Genomic DNA, 15,694 nt, shown 5'->3' on the forward strand with positions numbered 1-15,694 from the left:
ACCTCAGCAAAATTGTCAAAAATATCTTCAGGGCTCTGGAAATCAACTAAAGTCAAACAAAAAACCGAGAAGTGTTTATTCATGAAAAACTGCAGAAATTTCAGGTAAGAAAGGGGGGAGTCTATAGCATTCTCACAAGAGCTTCTCCCACCTTCCCCCTGCCTCCTCATGCCCCCACTCTCCTCAGCTCACCCTGCACGGTGGCCCTATCAAAATGGTGCTTCCACAGTGGCTCTCCTGCAGTGGCCCCATCAGAGGGGCCCTGACATAGTGATAGACCCTGAAAACCTGCTTTCAGGTGGGGCTGCAGAGAGTAAATATCTCACTCCTGAGGGCGTTGTCAATAAAGTTAACACACTCTATAAGAAAAATGGAGAATGCCCACAATTCTGTTGGCCTGAGATTACAGCCCTCTTTCGAGCAGATATCAGGCTGTGCATCTGTAGAAGAGACCCGAGGGGGAAGGGGTGTCCCCATGGAAAGAAAAACCTAGATCTGACTTGAACACTACCTACCCTTTGAATGTCTCCTCCACGCCCCCCAAAGTAACACCTAGATCCATAGACAAGATGATTAACGATGTTTGGTCACCTCTGACAAACCACCGACAGAACTAAGTTAAGAAGTTACTGGAGTGACCCCCTAAAAAGAGAGGCTAAATTATAAAACAAAAAAATTGAGTAGACATAGCAGCTGTACATACAAGAGTCACAGGTTCTTAAATCAAGTCCAGGAAAGTTACAAAAAAAAAAACAAAACAAAACAACACAAACAAAAAACAACAACCAACTTCAGGAAATAGACTTGATAAATTAAGATGAATATTGTTCTTAGAGCAATCACCCCCCCCAAAAAAATAGTTCAAAAAAAATCAACAGAGGAAATAAAACAGTCCACTAAGGAAAGTAAAGGAGGAACAGAGAGACAACAAAAACACAGACAGAAAAAACAATAAAACGGTACCTGTCAATACAACAATATCAATAATTCAGTTAAAGATCAATGAATGGAACACTCCAATCAAAAGTTAGAGATGATCAGGCTGGATAAAAAAGCAAGATCCATAATGATGTACTATAGTTGGCTAATTGAATTTAAATAAAATAAAAATTTTAAAAAGGCAAGATCCAACTATATAATGTCTCCCAGGGACATGTTTTAGATTCAAAGACCTAAATAGTTTGTAAGTAAAATACTGGAAAAAGATACACAAACAGTACAAGAAGTGTCATGGCTATAATAATATCAGCCAAAACAGACTTTAAGAAAAGAAATATCCCTAGAGACAAAGAAAAACATTTTATGATCAATAGAAATACAAATACAAGCACTTTCAATGAGTATATATTTAACAACAGAGCCCCTAAAACATATAAAACAAAACTGACATAATCGAAAGGCAAGACAGACAATTTAACAATTATATCTACAGATTTCAATATCCTACCCTCAATAACTGACAGAACACCTAGAGGAAAAGACAAAGAAGAGAAGAACACTATGAACAAAACTGACCTAACATTTATAGAACATTCCACCCAACAGCTACAGAATATGCATAGTTTTTAAGCACACATGAAGCATACAGAGAGGGGGAAAAAACAAAAAAACAAAAAACTCCAGGACAGACCATATGCTAAACCATAAAAATGTCTTAATGAATTTAAAGAGATTTAAATGATTTAGTTATGTTCTCTGACCAAAATGGAATTAAATTTAAAAAGTCAACTACAGGAAGAAATCTGGAAAATTCCAACATTGGGAAATAAAATAAGGAATATTAAAACTGAAGTTTCTAAGATTTTACCCTACCGACAAGCTCAAAAGTCAACCGGCCAGAGATTTCTGGATGCTGGAAGAACACATGAAACTCCTAGGCCAGAGCTACATGACTTTTTTTTTCCTTAGAGCAATAGCAGTAGCCAGAGTATCATTATTTTGGGGCCAGTTTGCCAAGGCTCAGCTCCCAAATCGCAACACAAGGAAGACCAGGTGGCCCCGTGCACATGGACACCAGGAAAGGAGACCTGAGGCCAAGAACCATGCATCTTTCATGAGGGCAGCAGGCGTGACTGCCCGCCGCTTAGGAGGAAGAGAATATCTCTACCTTCTGATATAAACATCCTTTATATCGTGATATAAACATCCTTTAAAAGATCAGCCAGAACAAAGGCAGTCAGTTCCTCTGCTCAGAAAATGTGCAAGGACACAGTCCCAAGAACTGCCTTCCAAGACAAACTCTAAAGAATAGACTATAGATATTACGAAGGAAACTAGACCTTTTCAATAACTGAATGAAACTGAAAACACATGTAAAATTTTATGGAATAAAACTAATGCAGTGTGTAGGGCAAAATTCATAGCTTTAAACACCTACGTCGGAAAAAGCAAAAAGGTCCCAATAACAACTCTTGACAGACTATGAATAGAGTGGAACTTCTTCAACTGGAAGAGGACATCTGCAACAACAGTTAGCATCACACTTCATGATGAAAAACTGATTATTTCCCCCAGGATCAGAAACAAGGCAGGCATGTCTGTTCTTATCACTTCTATTCAATAGTAAACTGGTTCTAACCAGTGCAAGACCCAGGGGGAAAAGAAAGACATCTATATTGAAAAGGAAGTAATATAACGGTCTTTACTCTCAGATGACTCCATTCTATATGTGAAGTGTCCTAAAGAATCTATCAAAAAACTACTAGAACTAATACATGAATTTAAAGCACACGACACAAAAATATACAATAAACAAAAATAAATAAAAGTCAAATGTTTATATGGTAGCAATGAACAGTCCAAAAAATGATATTAAGATCATTCCGATCACAACAGCATCAAAAAGAGCAAAACAGGGCACCTGGGTGGCTCAGTGGGTTAAAGCATCTGCCTTCAGCTCAGGTCATGATCTCAGGGTCCTGGGATCGAGCCCTGCATCGGGCTCTCTGCTCAGCAGGGAGCCTGCTTCCCCCCCTCTCTCTCTGCCTGCTTCTCTGACTACTTGTGATCTCTGTCTCTGTCAAATAAATAAATAAAATCTTTTAAAAAAAAAGAGCAAAATACTTGGGAAAAAAATTAACAAAGTAAGTATAAAACCTGAATACAGACTTCTTAAATAAAATGAAAATATGTTCATATGGAAAAAATTTAATAAATCCTACTTCACAAAATATAAGAATTTTGATTTCCAAATGATAACATTTTTAAACAAACCACACTGAGTGGAAATATTCACAAATTATATGTCATATACAGAAGGTGTATTCCAAAATAAAGAACACTTATAGCTCAATATAAGATAAACATCTCAATTTAAAGATGGAACAAAAGATCTGAATAAGCATTTCACCAACAGGATATATGAATGTCTAATAAGAACATTGAAAGCATGCCTGATATCAATAGTCATGAGAGAAATGCAAATAAAAATCATCTTGAGATAAACTACACATCCACTAACCCAGCTATACTTGCAACTGATAATACCATGTGTTTGCAAAGATATAAAGAAACTGCAAACGTACATTGCTGGTGTATATGGCAGTCATTTTGGCAGTTTCTTAAATATACACTTACTATGACCTAGCAATTCCACTCTTAGCATCCATCCAAGAGAATGAAAATATCCACACAAAGACTTGTACATGAATGTTCATCTCACCATCATTTATAAAACAGTTCAAACTGGACACTTCCTGACTTTTTCTATAATAATACCTCTCTCTGAAAAGATCTTCAAGGCCCATCATTAATCATACTTGCTTGCTGACCCAAAGTCCATACTCTGGCAAATGGATAAATAAAATATGGTAGAGCCATACAATGAATACTATCCAGCAATAAAAATGAATGGCATATGGATATCTGTTACAATGGGGATGAACCTCAAAACATTTTACTCAGTAATAGAAACCAGGTGTAAAATATGACATTGAAGGATTCCATTTGTAAGAACTATCCAGAAAAGGCAAACTACGGAGATTAAAAGTAAATCAATGATTGCCTAGAGTTTACAGGGGTTGTAGAGATGTGCCATGAGCAAGCATGAGGGACTTTTCAGGGTGCTAGAAATCTCTATAACTGGATAGTGGGGATGGTTCCTCCACTCCACAATTGGCTAAATATTATTGAATTGTACACTTACAATGTGGTCCTCACTGGCAATTAAATTGTCCAAATTACTACCAAAATATGCATTTCTTTGTGCTATCCTGAAGAAATGAAACATAGATTCTTATTCTTTCTGTGGAAAGTGAGTAAGGAATTTATGCAGGAGAAAGGTCAATCTTTAAATTTCTTTTCTACCATACCCAGGATCTGCTTCCTTCCTGTGACTGCCCCACTTACAGCTCTCTTAGCAAAAGCAAATGAAACCCTAGTGAGCTGAGGAATAGAAAAGCAATGATGAACTCTGGCATAAATGTCTTCTCTCACTAAGAATCTGTGGTTCTCACAAACAATTCATAGTCAGCCAGGAGAGGGCATTATCAGTGTTTTCCCATACATGAGTTTCTGCCAACTCTCCCTTCTTACGATTAGTCTAGAGTCCTTTGGGACTCTATTCTCCTAGCCTGGACACATTTAAAACATTGTCCCATGAGTAATTTTTAGACCACGCTGACGCTAGTCCTTGGTTCCTTAGAGAGCCTATCAATAAATCACAGCATATGGTAACACTCATATATATATACTTACCGAAAGAAATGGGCGAATTGTTCTTATTTTGTTAAGATCGAGAAGCAATCTCTGTGCCTTCTCATGGTTACTACAATATTCATCATAGATATGAATCTTGTCTTTCTGTGAATTCGAATAAGGATAAGTTAGAGTCATGGTAGTAGCTACTTGGAAAGATTAACCTGTGTGATGTTTGTGAACATACTTTATGTGTCCAAAGTGTTTACTATATTTTGGGAGCTCTACTCTATGTATGTATCTAAGCACACTTTATTTATCAATTTTCTCTGATTCAAGAAGAATAATCTAGGAAAAAAGGTTATATTAACTAGAGTCCAATATGATATATGCAATGCTAAGTAAATGAGCCAAATGGTAGCAAATTACAGAGAAGAGAGTACTTAGCTTTCCTGAGAAGGTTCAGATACAGCTTTAAAAAAAACAAAATAGTATCTGAGCAAGGTTCAGAGAGATGAATCCATCATTCCCAGGCAGGGTGAGGGAAGAAAGCATTTTAGGAACAGGGAAAAGCATGTGCCCGATCATGCAGGAATAGAGAGACCTAGTACCCTGCCGTTCACATGCACCAATCTGGACAGCTGTGTTTAGGATGGACACGGACAAACAAGAGAATAGTCAGCAACAAGTGACTAAGATAATGATGGACTTTGGAGACTCTACTCTGATATGAGACTCTCTGTGACAAAGTATGAGAGGTCATTTCAAGTAGAATGATTTGTTAGTATAATAAAGTAAGGAAATGGTAGCTACTTTCAGACAGTGTCACAGTGTAATGGGACTTACAACACTGTGTAGCTCCAAAACACAACACTAAGACCACTGGGTGGAAATTGCAAGGGCAATCCATAATGGGCAGTGGTAGGCAGATTCAGGATTAACATAAAGATCTTCTAGTGTTTATAGCTCTCACTAAAAGTGATCAAGTAGGAACAAAATAAATAACCTTCATCTTTGCCACAGAAGGGGTACTTTCAAAAAGGGAGTAATTTCCCCATCATGGCCTCTAAGCATCCTTCCATCATTAGATTTTTCTCTCAGTGGCTAGGATTAGTATCTACCAAAGCAGCTCCAATAAGAGGAAGACACAGAAAATGTATTGATCAAATATTAGAACCAAAGTACACCCTCTGGAATTTCCATGACATACATTTGGAAAGCAACACTGAGTGCTATTTTATATATATAGCCAGCAAAAAATATATTGAGTTACTTATTTCAAGAGATGGGATGACCCAGAATGAAATACGCTTCAGAAATAGTTTAGCTAAATTCATAGATGACAGATTTATAGTGTGTTACTGAGGAAATGGATGTCAGAGTGCAAGATTCCCATGTGAGGGCCTGGACTAAGGCAGCAAATGCTCCAGCTGGCAGAAGATGTGAATTCCTTCATGAGGAGGAACAGTCTGGATTAAGTGGACACAAACATGCGTGGTTTCCAGTCATACCCAAGGAAAGTACGGCTTGATCTTCCTACGCCAAGGAGCCTCTCTCCATTTAATATTAATTACCTTTATGAAATATTTCCTGATTATAAGAAGAACATATGCAGCTCTGCCCACTCCACACAGAATTACAGACCTAGAAACTACATACCGTTACCTTTCTAAAGGCTAAATAGAAATAAAAATAAACAAAAATTGACTTCTGTGACAAAATACTCTTATGCATTTTTAAATAAAACATCAATTATATAGCATTTTGGTATAGAAAGGAATTCAGGTGGGTGTTCTGAAAATTAGCATCAGTGGAATGCTATAAATAGCAGCACTATTTTTTTTTTTGCTATGAATGCCCTTCATTCAGTTCTGAAAATAATTTTCATTTTATAGGTGACTTCTTACTTTATAAATCAATGGCACAAATAATTTCAACTATCCTGTCCAAGAGACGGAAATGATTACACGAGCGTGATGTGTAATTTCAAACAACGGAGGACTGACTGGTTATTCTTCTGCACCACTCAGTACGACCTTCTGAGAAACGACCCTTGAGAAGAAACACCGGGACTCCGGCGTCTGTGTACCAAGAGTGACACAAGCTTGTTCACCTGCAGGCTTGTCACCAGCCGATTAACAAGGGAACATTCTGACTCACAAAAGGCTCATCACACCATTATAAGAGTAAGGATTTTCTGCCTCAAAAGGGAAATGCTCTGTTTGGGAGAAACCTAAAAATCCATTCATTATGAACAGCCTGAATATTCATTAGGATTCAAAACTACAGAGGATGCTAAGAACTAATTTGTTGAGAAAAAGAAAAGGCTGTTTGTTCTTCACTGAATAAAATGGATGATGTGAGGCCCTCACCCCTCTTCTGGCTCTCAGTGGAAGATTTCATTGGCCTTAAAAGCCCCCAAACTTTCGGTCTCACATTTTACTTCTACACTGAGTTCTCACATGCTACTGGGCCAAAAGCTAAACCTTATAATCGGGGGGGGGGGGTGTGTGCAGAGCTTCTAAAATAAACAGAAATTGATCTTACAAAGTGAAGAAAGTGGGTTCCCACTTCTTGTTGAGCGTTAGGTTCTGGATGCAGGCATTCTTCCACGACTTTTAAAAATTCCTTAGGTACAGCAAGGATATCTTCAATGTTTGAGAACAGCATCTACAAAGAAATAGAATAAGTGCAATAGTGAAGCAGGTCAAACAAAAGTCCATGAGAGGATAGTATTCTCTTTCCAAGCTGAAAATTTCAGGGCATGCACCCACCCAGAGGGCAGAGGACCAATTTTGTCTGGACATCCTTTCTACTCCTACACAGCTCTGGGAACCAGGAACCCATGCCTGGCTCTCAGGAAAAGCCCGAGTGACTAAATCCAAGCGTGACAGTCCCCAACCCATTAGTGAGAATGGGCAGCAGGTAACAGAGTGCAGGCAGATTTGCTGGCAGGCTTTTGGGGGCAAAGGCTTCTTTGATCTCTGGAACGGCATCCTGGAATGGACAGCTTCCCCTCTGGAAAGGTGCTATGTCTGGAAGTGATAGCTTGGACAGCTACAAGGTCATTTTGCAGGGATGAGAGGAGCCAGCCCTGGAGCAAATTAGATAACCTGGATGGCAAAGTGAAGAGCTAGACAGAAGCTGGCAATCTTATTGACCTCCCTGAGTCATAGGTCCTGAACCTTCTCTTCTGCTTGGAGTCCCCAAATGAGAGCTGAAGTGTCTTCAAGTCATTTGAATAGTAAGTGTCTTTTGCTTGCGACCTAAGCACACAAACTAAGATGCTCCCATGTAAGAGAATTTGAAAGTTCGTTTTTAATTTATGAAAAAATAGTCAGAAGAGCCTATAAAAATCCTTGGGAATTTTTTTTTTTTTGGTAAAATAAAACAGCAAATCAGCACCAAAAATAAACATCAATAATAATTTAGGCAGCTTAAATGAATAATAACAGTGGTGCAATTAATTTTCATTTACCTCCTCCCCCTTTATAAAACTCTTCATCATTTTCCCTTCCTGCAGCCTAAAAGGAAAGGCTTATACATGTGTTTCTGAGTTGAAGACATTATGCAGACATTTTCTGCACCACGGAACCACCCAAATCACTTACTCTTTGGTGACCAAAGATCAGAAGTCACATTTGTCCATATCTTGCCTTCCTAAGCCACCTCTGGCAATGATCCCACTTAGGGCTATGTTCCCCCCTGCTCGCAGACACTGAAGTTCTTGGTCGGGGGTTTGTTTTTCTTCCTCTTTTCAAACTGTCCAAAGGCCTCAACAAAAAATTGTTCCATGTCTTTTTTGCCATCCTCGTCACTCTCTGTTTCTTTTCCCAAACCCTCCTTCCCTTTATCTCAGGGTCGCCCACACAAGTGACTGGTGCAGAACTTATAGTGGAACTGAGGAGAAGCTGAAAAGCCTAGAGTAACATCCCACAGAAGAAATTTTAAATAAAAGGGAATGTATGCTTGGGTTGAGGGCCGACTGTGCCTCCTCACCTTCACTGTTTCTTCTGTCACATTTTTATCAATTTTTGATGCAGCACACGGTTTCATTCGGTGTAAGAATGCCTCCATGAAACGAACAAAAAAAAGATATTGTGAAGGCAACATTAGGTTAATATAATAACAGGGTGTTGATTAGAACTAAATTTTTTATAGGAAACCAGAGTTTAAAAACCCAATAACTACTGATAATAACAGTTTTGTTGTAAAAGTTGAAACCCTGGTTCACAGTGGTTTCTCCCTGGGAATTACATCCTTCAGAATTTGGGCACAAGACCAAAAGTGATCATGTATATATGAACTAAATTTACCCACCACGATCTCAATGTTCTGTGGTAAACAGTTAGGAGTCAAATGTTTCCTAAACTTCTAAGTCTTGTGAAGCACAAAACACCAAAATCTAATGAAAAATGGGACTTCTGATTTAAAAAAGGGGAGGGGTCAGAAATTCCAAGGTGATCCTTTGGAACTGAGATAGACTGAGGGAAGGAAGTAGGGAGTCAAAGATAGAAAGAGAATGAAAGAGAAAGAGAGAAAGAAAGTGACTCTCCAAGAAGGAATGAAACGATTTCCCCTCCCTTCCTAACTACCCCCTCCCAAGTTTTAGAAAGCCAGATTTTGTATTTCTGGGATCAGGTCAGGGCTCTCCAAAGCCCTATGGTAGGCAAAAAAGTTCCTTAGTATTTCAAAAATCTGGACTCTCCTTAATAAGTCATTAATTAAGCTTGGACCCATGACCAAGTAAGCTATTATTTTGCAAAGGAAGAAAAGAGTAGAAAGAGCTATTTATATTGGGTCTTAAAAGAGAAAGTTTGGAAGGAAAAGGAGAAGTGACTTTCCATCCAGCAAATCTGGCTTGTGTCTTCAAGACATTGCTCATCAACCACCTAGTAACCAGGTGAAATCATTGCTTCCCTTGTCTGTCTTAAGAACTTCAAGCACTACCAGCCAAGTTGGAGTAGGACTACACAGCCCATCAATCCCAGGGCACAGAGAGTCTCCAGGGAACCTCTGGATACTCTATCAAACAAATGAAGATTAAAGTAAGAATCCCATTTTTGACATGCTATATTGACAAAGACTTAAGAGATTAAGAAAACCCAGTATTGCTCATAACGTTCCAAAGTTATCACCCTCAAGCACATTGGAGTAAGAGTATGAAATGGCACAGGGGTGCCTCGATGGCTCAGATGGTTAAGCATCCAACTCTTGATTTCAGCTCAGGTTCTGATCTCTGAGTTGTGAGACGGAGCCACCCATCAGGCTCTGGGCTGAGTGTGAAGCCTACTTAAGATTCTCTTTCTCCTTCTGCCTCTGCCCCTCCCACCTCCCTCTCTAAAAAAAAATGGGGGGGGGATAAATGGCACAACATTTCTGGGAACAACTTGACCATGTATCTCAAATTTTTAAATGGGCATACCCTATAACCCAGAAATTCTTACCTCCATAAATTTATCCCAAGAAAACTTTCAGACAAGACAAAATATTAATTACAAAAGTGAAAACATTAGAAACCTAAATGCCCATTAATAAGGGAATTATTTATATTATGGTACATGGAAATTACAAAATACTATGCAGAACTATCATCATAAATGGAATGTGATAAAAATTTCATAGAAATATGTGTAGACAGAGGTCTATAAAATAGTTTCATGAACAAATTTATCAAATAGCTTTCTCGATAGGTACACACATATATGTATGCACATATACATATTACATACAAGCATATAGTCATAAATATACTTGTGTAATGGCAGTGTGCATTCATACTAAGAAAAAATATGTAGCACATATCAAAATGCAGCAGTGGTTAAAGTGACCTTTGTAAACCTCCTTATGCACAGAATATTTGGCTGTGAGCATACTGAAACATTAGTAAAAAGAATAGCAAAACTATTTAAAAGAAACAAAACAAATAAGCCATAGGACCTCATTCCTAGCATTAGCTTCACACACATCTCTATTGCCGATTCAATCAGTTCATGTTTCAGTCTATAACTACAAAGCCACATCAATACTAACAGCTTCAACAGAATGAAATAATTCAGCTGAATTAAATAAACTTAATAAAGTAATGGATGTCACCTTGTTTTTTTTAATTGGAAACATAGGATATGATTTTTGAACTATTATCTAGAGTTAAATAAAATTGCTCATGAAAAGAGATTTCAAATTTTCTGACTTTGTCCATTTTAATCACTATCGGTCTCATTTTTAATTTTAGATTTCGTTTTGTACGCTCATATCAAAAACACTCCATCAGTTCTTTCCACTTAGTCTTAAAATAACATGGTGGTGTAGTCGCCTAGTTTACATTTCGTATTGACCACATGGTAAACAGGTAACCTCTCATGCAAGCAAAGCGAAAGTTCACCTCTATCTACATTTATAAACCTTTTCTTAGGAGCTGAACTCAGTCACATTCTGAAGCCCATGAATTAAAGTAAGGAGACAGTATGAATGAATCAAAATATGAGTTAGAAAGGCACATACAAACTAAGAAAGTAAACCGTATCTTCACCTTTTTATCTTCTTCGCATCTGTGACAACATGGAACTTTTTGTTTAACTGTATATGAAAGAAAACCTGGAAATTGTTAACATTTCTGATGATCATTTTATATACACAGTTCAGTCAGATTTCAGATAGTTTGCCTAGAGCACAAAATCACAAAAACTGACATTCCTGACAAAACATGTAGTCTTCCTTCCTTAAGATAAAGAAAAATAACGTGTTTTCAGAATGCTCTAGTAACAACCTGCATTTAACGAAGTCCTTTCAGACTTTGTAATTGGAGCATTTAATTTTTCTCCAATCAGTCAAAGAAGCATTAATGCCCTAAATACAAAAATACATGAGGGATTTCATACGCTGTTTTATCTCTGCATTCATTAATTCCCTTTGGTCCAGAGTTTCATCAGAACTAGGTCATCTTCACTTTGATATGAATACGTTGAAAATAAGTACTGGAAAAAGCCTGTAATGCCAGTGGTTCTCAAGCTTTTTATTGTGCATGAAATTTGGAGAGTTTCTTCTCATTGCAGATTGCCCTATCCCCAGAAGGTCTGACTCAGCAGACTAGTTGAGGACCCAGAAATCTGCACGTTGGGTAAGCTCCCCAGATGATTCTGATGCAGTTGGTCTAGAGACCACATCTGATGAACGCTCCTGTGAGTTCATTCTTCCAAAGACTAAAGAAACAGACTGTGGAGAAACAAGTAAGTGAGTCTCAATAGCAAAAATGGGTTCAGTCATTTCTTCTTCATTTCCAAACCCTATGTCAGCTCCCTCTATGCACAATAACCTCTGGATCTGCCACTTGGTGTTCCTGATCATCACACCAGAGGATACCCTTTGGACCATGAACCTCAAATGTGGGCTTCATAAACGGGGCACAATAATGTCTGAAGGCTAGGGAGATGCAGAGACCAGTGAGCTAAGAGACTATGTTGCATTTGGAAGAGGTGAGGCTCACAGTTGCCCCTTCTTGTACCTTCCAGCTTGCAGGTGTATTAGCATGAACTCCGTTTGCCAGCATTCCCCTAACAATGATTACACAACACATTCCTAGATTCGCTACAGTCAGGGTCTTCTCTTTCCCTACACCAAGAACAGAACTCTTCATCTCCTCTTCAATTTCTTCCATATTGTTTTCTTCCTACCACATATTTGGTAAAACGGGGTAAATGCCATATATGAATTAAAGCTTAAGAAAGCTGAAAATGTCACAAATGTGCTACCAAGAAAGTAAAAGAAGGAAGAAAACTCATGAAGATATAAGAGAGAAGACAGCAATTCCCTTCCTCCATGTCTGTCCATCTGGGCCACTGCTGGTTCAAAGGGTAAGGCAAACTCCACAGTGAATTTTATCCCCAGAATGTACCACTTTACTTTACAATTCTGACGTACTAATTTATCTCCTTCAACTCATTTTTGTCCTCCCTACTCTTTCCGTCAGGCACACACAGTAGATCACTCTTAAAAGTCACACAGACATGTTCATTGCTGTAACATTTTCAGAAAGCTGTGGATATTCTTCTTTAATACAACACCAAACCTCAGTAAGTGGTCATTTCTTAAAGGGTAGTCATGATTTTTAATCTGAAACCAACCATATCAGTGAACTCTCCACACTCTGTTGCATTAAAACCAACTGATCTATCTACAGTTTGAAGCGATCTATTACATATGCTTGATGCTATACTTTTTTTAGCAATGATTCACTGGGAGTTAAACATATCTTCAAGATATTAACACATTTTGGGGGCGCCTGGGTGGCTCAGGGGGTTAAAGCCTTTGCCTTCGGCTCAGGTCATGATCCCAGGGTCCTGGGATCGAACCCCGCATCAGGCTCTCTGCTCAGCGGGGAGCCTGCTTCCCCCTCTCTCTCTGCCTGCCTCTCTGCCTACTTCTGATCTCTGTCAAATAAATAAATAAAATCTTAAAAAAAAGATATTAACACATTTTGTTATTAAATATTAAAGAAAACCCACATCACAATAGTTAATATCAGTATCCAACTCATTAGAAAAATCTGTAACTATTAGGAAAGTATGGAGCTCATAGATACAAATTTTCCAAAACTCAAAATTCACTTGCAAACTTGAATTTATCATCATCAACAAATACTATCAGTTGTTTTCCTTGAGGTGACAAGCTTACTTCATTCTTTTTTTGAAAAAGACTATCTGCCAAATGCCTGAATTCCCTGAAAATGAAACATAGTTTATCTCACAGTTGTCATTTCAAGTAAATATAATGTTCCATAGCAACTCAATCACAAATTCTAGTCCCTGGAAACAACCGTATTTTTGAGTATGCAGCTGAAGTTACTAGGTATACTTCCCATTTCATCACACAGAATATTTAAAAGGCACATGGCTCAAGAGTCAGGACTTAATAAAACTCATAATTTTTACAGCTTTAAGTGAAATTGGCATCCCCTTGTCATTCCCTCCTGAGTGAGGACCAGGAAGTATGTAGTGGCTACTAGTAGAGTTTGGTGCCACTGCTCGATTCACACTAATACATCAGCAGTTTTACACATGACTGATTTTCCCCCACCAGTGTAAGCAACAGCACAGTGGGGGGAAAAAAAGCAAATAAAGTCTTAGTATTACCACGAGAATAGCTTTGACCTTATATATTCTCCAAAAGGATTTTGCAAAACCCAAAAAAACTGCAAAGCACATGTTGAGAATTACTGTTTTAGGCATATAAAACATATCAATAAACAAAATAGTCAAGAATTTCTGCTCTTACTCTACTGGGAGGAGGTAGACAATATGCAATAAACATAATAAACATATTCAGCATATGAGAAGCTAGGTGCTAAAACTGAACAATGAACTTACTGTAATAATAAAAACATATCTACACACATTTGAAAAAAAATAATTATTAAATTTTACCAAACATTTAAATTATACCAAGTCTCTACAATCTCTTTCAGAACACAGGAGTACAAGAAACATTTCCTAACTTGTTTTATGAGGCCAGCATCACCCTAATACCAAATCCAAAGACTTCCAAGAAAATAACAGACCAGTATCTCTTGTGAGTATAAAAGTTCTAAGCAAAATATTAACAAATAAAAGCCACAAATGTCTAAAAACAATTGTACTCCACAACCAAGGGGAATTTACCATAGGTATGCAAAGCTGGTTCAACATTCTAAAATCAGTTAATGAAATCCATCACATTACCAATCTAAAAAGAAAAATCATATGATCTGGTCAAAAGATGAAGAAAAAAGCATTTGGCAATTCCATCACCCACTCATGACAAATACTCAGTAAACTAAGAATACAAGGGAATGTCCTCAACATTATTAAAAAAAAATCATTTAAAAACACCCTACAGCTAACATCATATAGAATGGTGAGAAACTAGAAAATTTCCCATTACAATCAGGACCAAGGCAAGAATGTCTCCTGTCACCACTCCTTTTCAGCATTGTCCTCTATTTCCTAGCTAATTCAATAAGACAAAAAGGGAAGTAAAAGGCATATAGGTTGGAAAGGAAAAATAAAACTGTCTTTGTTCACAAATGATAGGATTGTCTATGTGGGAAATGCAAAAGAATCAACAAAAAAACCTCCTGGAACTTAGAAACAATTATAGCAAAGTTGCAGGATGCATGGTTAATATACAAAATTCACTCACTTTCCTCTGTGCCAGCAATGAACAAATTAAATTGAAATTAAAAACACAATACCATTTACATTAGCACCTCCAAAAGTGAAATACTTAGGTATAAATCTAACAAAATATGTACAACAGGAGGAAAGCCACAAAACTCTGATAAAAATATACCAAAAAAGACTAAATAAATGGAGAGAGGTTATCCACATTAATGGATAGGAAGACTCGGTAATGTCAAGATGCTAGTTCTTCCCACCCTGATTTAACACAACTTTAATCAAAATTCTAGCAAGTTCTTTTGTGGATATCAACAAAATGATTGTAAGTTTATATGGAGAATGAAAGACTCAGAATAGCCAAAACAGTACTAAAAATAAGAAAAAAGTCAGAAGACTGGCACTACTTGATTTCAAGGCTTATTATAAAGCCATAATCAAAACAGTATGGATTTGGTTAAAGAACAAATAGATAAATGAAATACAACAGAGTGCCCAGAAACAGACTCACACAAATATAGTCAACTAAGCTTGGACAAAGGAGCAAAGTCTATGCTATACAATGGAGAAAGGATAGTCTTTCTAATAAACAGTGCTGGGAACAACTGGACATCCACATGTAAAAAGACAAAAAAAAAAAGGGACCTAGACACAGACCTTACATCCTTCAGAAGAATTAGCTCAAAATGGATCAGACCCAAATATAAAATACCATAAAGTGCCTAGAATTAACATGGGGGAAATTTCTAGGTGACCCCACGTATGGTGATGACTTTTTTAGATATAACACCAAAGGCATGATCCATGAAAAAAATAATTGACAATCCAGACATCACTAAAATGAAAAACTTTTCCTCTGTGAATGACAAGAGAATGAGAAGACAAGCCACAAACCAGAAAGTATTTCC

General features: G+C 37.5%; 1 protein-coding gene across 6 annotated transcripts in view; it reads right to left on the reverse strand.

Annotated features, from left to right (window-relative positions):
- The window catches only part of LOC125097754 (phosphatidylinositol 3,4,5-trisphosphate-dependent Rac exchanger 2 protein), a 307,095-nt gene that overhangs the window by 232,330 nt on the left and 59,071 nt on the right, over positions 1 to 15,694 (reverse strand). The window contains exons 2-4 of one of the 6 annotated variants that reach the window (XM_047725748.1): positions 8,635 to 8,706; positions 7,183 to 7,305; positions 4,696 to 4,800 (exon numbers count right to left, since the gene is read on the reverse strand). The exons of 1 other annotated variant lie outside the window; for it this stretch is intronic. In XM_047725748.1, the coding sequence (XP_047581704.1) occupies positions 4,696 to 4,800; positions 7,183 to 7,305; positions 8,635 to 8,706 (300 nt within the window). Of the gene's footprint in view, positions 1 to 963; positions 1,083 to 2,860; positions 2,883 to 4,695; positions 4,801 to 7,182; positions 7,306 to 8,634; positions 8,707 to 15,694 lie in introns of those variants that run through there. 4 more of the 6 variants (XM_047725749.1, XM_047725750.1, XM_047725754.1 and 1 more) reach the window with 4 other exon arrangements.

Source organism: Lutra lutra, chromosome 4, assembly GCF_902655055.1.
Source record: "Lutra lutra chromosome 4, mLutLut1.2, whole genome shotgun sequence".
Classification (NCBI taxonomy): Eukaryota; Metazoa; Chordata; class Mammalia; order Carnivora; family Mustelidae; genus Lutra; species Lutra lutra.